This window comes from Elephas maximus, chromosome 3 (assembly GCF_024166365.1).
Source record: "Elephas maximus indicus isolate mEleMax1 chromosome 3, mEleMax1 primary haplotype, whole genome shotgun sequence".
Classification (NCBI taxonomy): Eukaryota; Metazoa; Chordata; class Mammalia; order Proboscidea; family Elephantidae; genus Elephas; species Elephas maximus.
In genome coordinates this window covers 59,527,353-59,535,729 of record NC_064821.1, presented here as the reverse complement: position 1 = coordinate 59,535,729, position 8,377 = coordinate 59,527,353, and the positions used below count along the sequence as shown (strand labels likewise).

Here is an 8,377-nt window from a genome sequence, read left to right as displayed (position 1 = left end):
AGTAAATGGTAGTCATTTGGCCGTTGTTGTTGTTAGCATTATTGTTCTTACTATGACTTCTAAACTCAAAGGGAAGAGTCTGCACCAAGAGAAAGAAGATAGAGTTGAGACGCTGGGCTCTGTTCCCTCGACTCCCCTCTACCCCAAACACCCTGCATCACTAAAGTTAAAATCTGCCAAAAATAAAAACCATTTGCCATTGGGTCAGTTCTGCCTCATGGCAACCTCATGTGTGTCAGAGTAGAACTGCTTCATACGATTTTCAACGGCTGCATTTTCAGAAGTAGATCACCAGGCCTTTCTTCCAAGACACTTCCGGGTGGACTCGAACCTCCAACCTTTCAGTTTGCAGCCGAGTGCATTACCAATTTGTATCACTCAGTGACTCCAAAACCTGCCAAGTGGGGGCAATACTCTCATTGTAATGCTGGCGGCCCTGGCCCAGCTACATCTCTGCCCCAGGGTGGTAAGCGTTTTGAGAGCCTCAAAGAGCAGCTGCTTCATCTGTGGGTAAGGGGGGAGGAGGGATGGACCTGGGTGTTTATGGGCTCCTCCTTTGGGCAAGGCTTTCTGCTGAGGGCTTTACCCATTTCATTTCCTTTTCATCCATCCATAACCCTGACAGGCAAGTCTAATTATGCCTATTTTATGGATGAGGAAGCTGGGCTCAGAGTGGTGATGGTACCTGCCAAAACCACACAGCTCCGAAGGGGCAGAGCTAGCCCTCAAGTCTGGTGTTTCTGATGCCAGGGACCTTGTGCTTTCTACCTCATTGCGTCTTCAGTGTGAGCATGAACTCCGTAAAACCAACCGCCATCTCCCAAATGGCAAAACTCTTTCGTATCCTCCAAGTCCTAACACCTGCCTCCTTGCCCCTCTCCCCTTTATACTTCCCCACTCTGTCTCCTTCCTCCCCTCTACCCCCTCCCACTTGAAAACTCAGCCAGGAGCACCTTTGCCTGGAAGCCTGCCTGGGTTTCCCTGCCTGGCTCTGGCCCTACCGTCCTCAATTTCCTGCCACAGGTATGAACCAGCAGGGGCTTGCAGGGGCCCCATCCTAGCCAGGCCAGGGCTCCAAATGGGTCACAAAATGGGCCTTCTCAGAAACCTGGCCCATCTTTGGAAACATCCCTTAAGCCCTGCAGGAAGGGCTATGGGCCAAAGCGCCCAGGGAGTCAAAGCTAATTTTGGTTGTTTGGGAGGCAGCTCTTCATGACTCACCATTTGGGCCATTGTGACCCAGGCCAGAAGCCAGGGGCTTCCAGGAAGTTCCCTCGTTAAAATCAAAAGAAAGCGGCGAGCAGGGGGAGCCCCACACAGGAGCCAGTGACTCAGGCTGCTGGGTGACCCTGGGCAAGTGGACTCCCCTCTTGGAACACTCCTCACCAAGGCCTCTCTAAAGTGGGGTAAGCAGAGAGCCCAGGATGAAGAGAATCCCAGGAGGAACTAAAGCCAGAAATGGGAGGGGCAGGAGACAGAGCTCCACTGAATGTATGTCAGTGTTTATTGGGCTTCTTTCGTGTCAAAATCCATTAATCCCCATCACTGCCAAGGCCGCTTTGCCACTCAGCCCACTCCAGGCCAAGCCTGTCCAGGAACTTCACCCTCTGGCTGGGGTGGGGTCAGGGAACTGGGTCGGAGTCCTTCTTGGCTGCGGTGTGAGAGCCACCTGGGTAGGTCAGTTTCACGCTCTGCAGTCAGCTCCAGGGTTTCCGGATCTGCCCAAGGTCACATAATAAGTCGTGGAACCAGGACACCAGGGCCACAAATCAGGCAGCTCCCAGGTGATAAAGTTGATGAAAGTGGATGGTCAAGTTATCCCAGTCATAGACTAGGAGCCAGGAAGGCAGGGGGAGGAGTGACTCAGAGGCCAGGTCAGGTCAGGAGAGGCTGCATGGTGGTGGGGGACTCTTGCCTCCAGTTCTGCCTGAACAGAGTCAAGGGAGGGGACACCTGCCAGCAAATGAGGTCACCAGAGACACAGCAAGAGTAATGAGCACCCACGGGCAATCTCTAGGTTTACACCCCCCCATCAAGGGGGTGGTGATTCTCCAGCTGGCCTCTTCTGGCATCCCCTTGGTCTTGTGCACAGAGGCAGATATCCCTTCTAGCCCCCTCTCACTATGCCTCTGGAGGTCACTGTGAGTTCATGGCCAGTGGGGCTTTGACATTTCTGGTCACAACAAGGCCAGGCCTGGCATAGTAGAAGGCCTAGGGCTTGGGGGACAGGGGCTCCTGGGCACTGCCCTCCTTTCAACTGGCCTCCAGCCTCCTCTGAAAACCGGCCTCGATATTCTGACCTGACCAGGGGGACAGCAGCCCCAAGGATGATATCAAAAGGACCGAAGTTTCCAGCACTGCTGGAGTGTGGGTTTTCCAGCTGACAGAGACAGAGCCTGTTTCTACAGCAGCCACGCCGCACTGCACAGGAATCTGGGGGAAACAGAAGTCGCATCTGGGAGCATTTTCACTGCTTGCCAAAGAAGCAGGAGCCTGCCTGGGAAAGAACAATGAAGACATCCAAGCCCAGCTGGCTGAGCTCCTAGCTGCAGCCTATATATTCTCGGACAGATGGCCCTCCTGGGGCCCTGGGTCCTGCTATGTGTCAAGCGGCTCAGCATACCTGTGCTCTCACTTTGGGTAACTTGCCCATGTCGGGGGAGGAGCAAGCTGGGGCGTGGCAGGGAGGGGAGGGCACATGGATGTTGTAGCTCCTGTCATGGAAAGAGGACAGACTTGGCACTTCTATACCACGTGAACTTGAGCCTCTTAGCCTTGTCTGGGCCTCAGTTGCTCCGTCAGTAAAATGGGGCTGAGGAAAAAATTAAAATAAAGCAAAGCATCCAGAACGGCACCTGGTTCACAGATTTTGGGGGAAGGGAAGTAGAACGGGAAGGGCAGTGAAAAGAAAGAGAGCCACAGAATTGCCACCCCTCCCAAAAGCTCACTAGAAGCAGAGCCCACAGGCCCCAGATGGGCCCCTCCCCCTGGGGGCTTGGCCAAAGTCCTGGAAGTACCATTGCATCACTGGGCATTTGGGAGTTAATGATGGGGAGTGGACAGACCAGGTATTTAACTAATTGGGGAGGTGCCCTGAGATCAGAAGTGCCCCTGCTGGCTGCCTTCTCCTCTACGGCCTGTCTCCTGGCCCCCTGCTCACCTCTCCCCAGGATGAAGCCTCCCCCAGTTCTGATCTGCCTTTGCCTCCTGGGTAAGTGATGCTTACAACCTTCACCCTCCCCTACCCTAGCCCTGGCTGCCCCTAAGCCCAGCCCAGCCTGGCTTCTGGGGAGGGCATGGTGGGTACCCAGATGGGAGGCTACCCTCTCCTGCCACCAGGGTCATCCTGAGGCCCTTCTTCCCTGAGCCAGCACTGCCCAAAGAAGAGGGGAGGGGGAGAGAGACAAGAGCGGCCTGGGTGAGCTGGGGGGCATGGGAAAGGGGCTGGCAAGCGTCACAGGCATCACATGTAAAGCTCCGGGCCATTTGCGGTCCATCACCCACTCCCACCCTAGCTTCCATTTTTAGCTCAAACCTGCAGTATCAGGAGGGGAGGCGTCCAGGAGGTCAAGGTGGTTAGGAAACATGTCCAGGACATCTGATAAGATTTAGTGGGACAGAGTGCTCCTGGGAGAGATGAGGCTGACCCCTGGGGGATGATCAGCAGAGGTGGGTGAGGGGATGTTCTGGGAGATGGTGGGGAGACTGAGTGTGCTGACGTGATGGGCAGGGACTAAGGGGATTAGGGCCCGATGGCTGGTGTTGGGAGGCTGTTGCTGTTGGAACAGAGGTGCCTCAGGAGGTGAGGTTAACTGGGTCTCTGGTGGGGAGGGACATTAGAGGAAACTGGCTCCAGAGGGTGGGGCCCTGTGTGGACGCTCCTGGTCCCGAGGGTCTGGCGGCCTCAGCTCTCGCTCCCCGTAGTGCCCCTGGCCAGCGGGAACCTGGTGCAGTTTGGGGTGATGATTGAGAGGATGACAGGGAAGCCTGCACTGCATTACAACAACTACGGCTGCTACTGTGGCATCGGCGGTGCCCACTGGCCTGTGGACCAGACCGACTGGTGAGGGGCAGCCAAGCAGGGGGACCTCTCTGGGGAGGGAGGTGGGGGGCTCTGCAGACACCTGGGAAGTGGAGCCTGGCCCTCTCAGGCCTGGAAGCTCCCTGGAGCCTCTGGTTCCCTGGGCAGCCCTTGGCCCTGCCCCCATGGCTCACAAGCCCCTCAGGTTGACTGCCTCACAGGTGCTGCCATGCCCACGACTGCTGCTACGGGCACCTGGAGAAACTGGGCTGTGAACCCAAACTGGAAAAGTATCTGTTCTCCACCAGCAGGTGCAACATCTTCTGTGGTAGGTGAACAGCTTTGGAGTGACCCCTGTCCTACAAGGGCCCACCTGGGACACCTAGGGGACAGCTCAGACAGGAACTCCCTCCTGATGGTGACCCTCAGGCCTCAGCAGAGTCAGTGCCTGGGCTGGAGGGGTGGCCTCTCCTATTGTTGTCATGAATGCGGGGAGGCCTGTGCACCTGTCCAGAGGCTTACCTGGCACCCAGGTGGTTCCTCCCACCCGACTCCAGCCTCTGGAGAGAGGAGCAGGGGGCTGAGCTGGGCCAGGTCCAGAGGACCTGAGCTCATAGACCCCTCCCCAGGGCCAGGCAGGGGCTGCAGGGGACATCCCAGGACAGAGCCTAGAGGACAGGGTCCAGATGGAGAGAGCGGGGCCTTCTCCAGGCCTGTTTGCTCAGGCTCTGCCCCTTGGATCCATTAGCTCTCAGTGGTCCCTGCTGGGGAGGCAGCCTGAACCAAGTGAGAGTATGGATGGCTCCACACAGCCCAGCCCCACACAGGGAGCCCAGTTCAAAGAACTTAGTGTTCTTTCTGTGGCAAAGCCAGGAGCAGCCTACAGGGAAGGCCAGGTCACGAGCGTAGGCCACAGCAGAAGTCAGGGAGGCTTGAACCTCTAAGGACTGTCCTGTGGGAGGGTGGATGTGGCTGCAGAGGGCAGAGTGAGGACCAGGGCCACTGGAGACAGGTTTGGCTAAGCGTTTCTTGCTCCTGGAGCATCCGCTCAGGAGGGCAGCTTTGTTAGGTAGTGAGCGGCCTGTCACCAGGGTTCATGCAATGCCAAGGTGGTCCCTGTTAGGGATGGCGTTGAGAGAATGAGTGAAGGGAGGGAACACAGGAGTCTCCTCAGGGCTTCGCCTTCTACCTCTGTGTGACTTTGGGCAAGTAACCTAAGCAACTGCCTTCTCATCTATAAAATAAAGATAACCACACCCACTTCCGCAGCTGAGTCCAGCCCCTGGTGAGAACTCCAGAAGAGGTGGACTGGCATAACTGTTAAGCCCCTTCCAGCCCTGGCCAAAAAGAGGGGCTGAGCTTTGAGGGGGAAACGAGGAGCCCTGAAAATTTCTGAGCTGTGCCTGCATTCAGGCGACAAAACGAGCCTGAGGTACTGTGGGCAGACAGGGGCAGCTGCCCAGGGAGAAGAGGAGGAGCCTGCTGGGCCCTGGTGCCTGGAGAGCTGACCCCAGGTCAGGGTGGAAGTCTTAGTCCCAGGCCAGAGCAGTAGGCTCTGAATGAGGACGGACACTGGGGCCCAGAAGGCCACAAGCTTTGGTCTCAATGGCCTCCAGTCTGGGCACAGGCTGCTCTGGGCCTGGCCATGTGGTACTGAGTTGCTGTCGTTTTGTAGCGGTCCCTCTGCTTGATGGCTGCAGTTCCACCATCAGCAGTGCATTACATGGAAAGGGGTTGCCTAAACGCCCCGTTGGCTGGGAGCAGTGAAAGTCAGAGATCCAGATGGTTCCCCAGGGACAGGAGAGCACGAGGGACTCAAAAAGAGAAAGAGGGACAGCTAGGGCTAACTTCCAGCCTCCCCAGTGCATAGGCCCAGCAGGCCCAGGAGAGTGGGGTTGCACCAGAACTGGGTTGAGAACGAGGGCCCAGGAGCAGCCAGCCACCATCACATCTGTGTCTGAGAACTAGGGGTCCTCGAGCCTCCTTGCCCCTGACTCACTGCATCCCATCTAGCCGGCAGAACCGCCTGCCAGCGGCAGACCTGCATGTGTGACAAGAGGGCTGCACTCTGCTTTCGGCACAACCTGGACACCTACAACCGCAAATACGCCCACTACCCCAAGAAGCTGTGCACCGGACCCACCCCACCCTGCTAAGGCTTGCAGGGCCTCCTCCCTGGGGCCCCTCATGGCTGCCGTAGCCCCAGGCCCAGGGTGCATCAGCACCAAAGTCAAAATATAATCTTGCTTCATCTCCCTCTAGAAAATTTCTCTCCTGGAAACCTATGCCTCCCTGGAGGCTCCTAGACTGTGGCCTGGAGCACCTCTAGCCTCCCAGCCACATCTTCCCTTTAGGAACTGCCACAGAACCCTTCAGCATCCAGAAGATTCCATGACCCACTTCTGGGATCTCAATTTCCTCTTTTGAATATGTGAATAATGTTTCCCCATAATTCTACCATTCCTCGACTCTCAGATTCCATTATTTAGGATTTAGTCTACAGTTTCATTCATTCATTTTTGAGCATCTACTATGTGCCAGCAATCTCTAAGCACTGGGCTACAGTGGAAACAAACCAGACATGAATGGTTCTTGCCATGCAATGCCAATCTTCTGTCCTTCTAATTGTCCATTATACTAAGTTTTTACAATTCTAACATTCTACAATCTTCTCCAAGACAAATGACGGCAATATTTCTGGTCATATGGCATAACATAAAAAGTATGAAAAATACGAACCTAAAAATATTGTCCCCTCTATGTCATTGGGTCTTAAATCCCCACCATTACCAATTCAAAGACTGGTCAAAATTAAAAAAGAGGCTCTGAGATCATCTCACTCAAACCTCTCCTCGGACAGACAGACAAAGGGGCCAGAGAAAGGAAGTTCTTACCTGAGCGAATACCCTGACTCCCAGGCTACTCTCTTCATTTCTTCATAAGTCTTTCTCAGCCTTGTACACTCTGGTATGGCCGTGTTAACCAGACTGACATGTTGCCATCTTGGAAAGAGCACAGTGTCCGGGGCAAGTCAGCTGTGGGGTGTCCTGGCTGGGATCAGGCTCTTGATGAATGTAGGGAGGAGAGAGGGCTTAAACATTGTCAGGCCCACTCCAAACATCTGGATCCAATGCCATGAAGACTTTCTGAACCAAAGGATCCCACCAGATGGAATGCAGTGTACTCTGGAAGTGTTTCGGCAGATTTTGTTCCTCAACATAGATATCATATCTTTCCTGAAGAGTCTTACAGGATTGTGACGAGCCCTTCCCATGTGAAGATGCATTCCCTGGGCACAGCTCACGGTGGACATTGAACAGACATCCACTCCTTTCACCCTTTGCACGGTATATGTGCAGCATTCAGGGCTCTGAGAAAAGAAACGATCAGACGAAACCAAAGGGATGAGCTGCTGTAAACTTGAAAAGGTGAAGCTCTGTGCTGGCAAAAAAGAGAAAGGGGGCAGGTGTGTGAGCTTTGCTCTTGTAACCGACTCAAATCCTTGTTAAAGAGTCACTGAGCAGGGCCTCAGAATACCGAGCCTTACAGCAAAAATGGGTTGTAGGGGGAAAGCAAGCCCTTCTTTTTCTTGGGGGGGGGGGGGGGGGAAACGGTCCTGAAGCGCCCTCTGGTGTCCATTTTATTCAGGCTATTTACCAACAGGCCAAGTTATCGTGGAGTCCTTTCCTACTCGGGCCAAACCCCTTGTGTGTCAGAGTAGGCTGGCCTCCGTAGAGTTTCCATCAATGATTTTTCAGAAGTACATCACCCGGCCTTTCTTCCGAGGCACCCCTGGATGAACTCAACTCTCCAATCATTCAGTTAGCTGCCAAGAACATTAGCCATTTACACCACCCAAGAACCTAAATATGCCTTCAAACTAGATTTTCTTTCATCAGGTGGGAAAGTGATTCTGGGCCAGTAAAATTAGTCTCATCTCACTTTCAATAATAAATATGCTGATAAATTACCAAATAAGACTTCACAACCATCTTAAAACGATGGTGCCACTGCAGAACTAAGAAAGAAAAGAAGAAGGAGCTGTCTTGGGCGAGATGAAGAAAAGTTATGTCCTGGGCATGATGAACTCAAGATACCAACGGGAGAAGTAACTGGTGACCTTCAATTGCATAACTGTCTGACAAAGTAAAAATTGGAACCTAAGAACAAGAGCACAGAGTAGCCTGTTATGATCAACCCTCACTAGGCTGTGAGCCTCTTGACCACAGATCAGGTCTTGCCCTTTGTTTTCCCCGTGCTCAATAAATGTTTGATGAATGAATAAATAGGTCTAAATTCCATTTGTGTGTGTGTGTGTACATGCGCACATGTGCATGTAAATGTGCCCGTGTGTGT

At 53.9% G+C, this 8,377-nt stretch overlaps 1 protein-coding gene across 1 annotated transcript; it reads left to right on the top strand.

The window, feature by feature from the left end:
- The first annotated feature begins 3,171 nt into the window (after positions 1–3,171).
- On the top strand, positions 3,172–6,449 carry PLA2G2E (phospholipase A2 group IIE). The gene is made up of 4 exons (XM_049878146.1): positions 3,172–3,211; positions 3,925–4,063; positions 4,243–4,349; positions 6,035–6,449. The coding sequence occupies exons 1-4, from the start codon at positions 3,172–3,174 to the stop codon at positions 6,175–6,177; spliced, it is 429 nt and encodes a 142-aa protein (XP_049734103.1). The 3' UTR covers positions 6,178–6,449.
- Positions 6,450–8,377: the final 1,928 nt, after the last annotated feature.

Excerpts from the sequence above, each read along its gene's own strand:
- PLA2G2E (XM_049878146.1), top strand. The coding sequence starts at position 3,172 with ATGAAGCCTCCCCCAGTTCTGATCTGCCTTTGCCTCCTGG. Across the intron at positions 3,212-3,924 it reads GATCTGCCTTTGCCTCCTGG|TGCCCCTGGCCAGCGGGAAC; the intron begins GTAAGTGATGCT and ends CGCTCCCCGTAG. Across the intron at positions 4,350-6,034 it reads CAGGTGCAACATCTTCTGTG|CCGGCAGAACCGCCTGCCAG; the intron begins GTAGGTGAACAG and ends CATCCCATCTAG.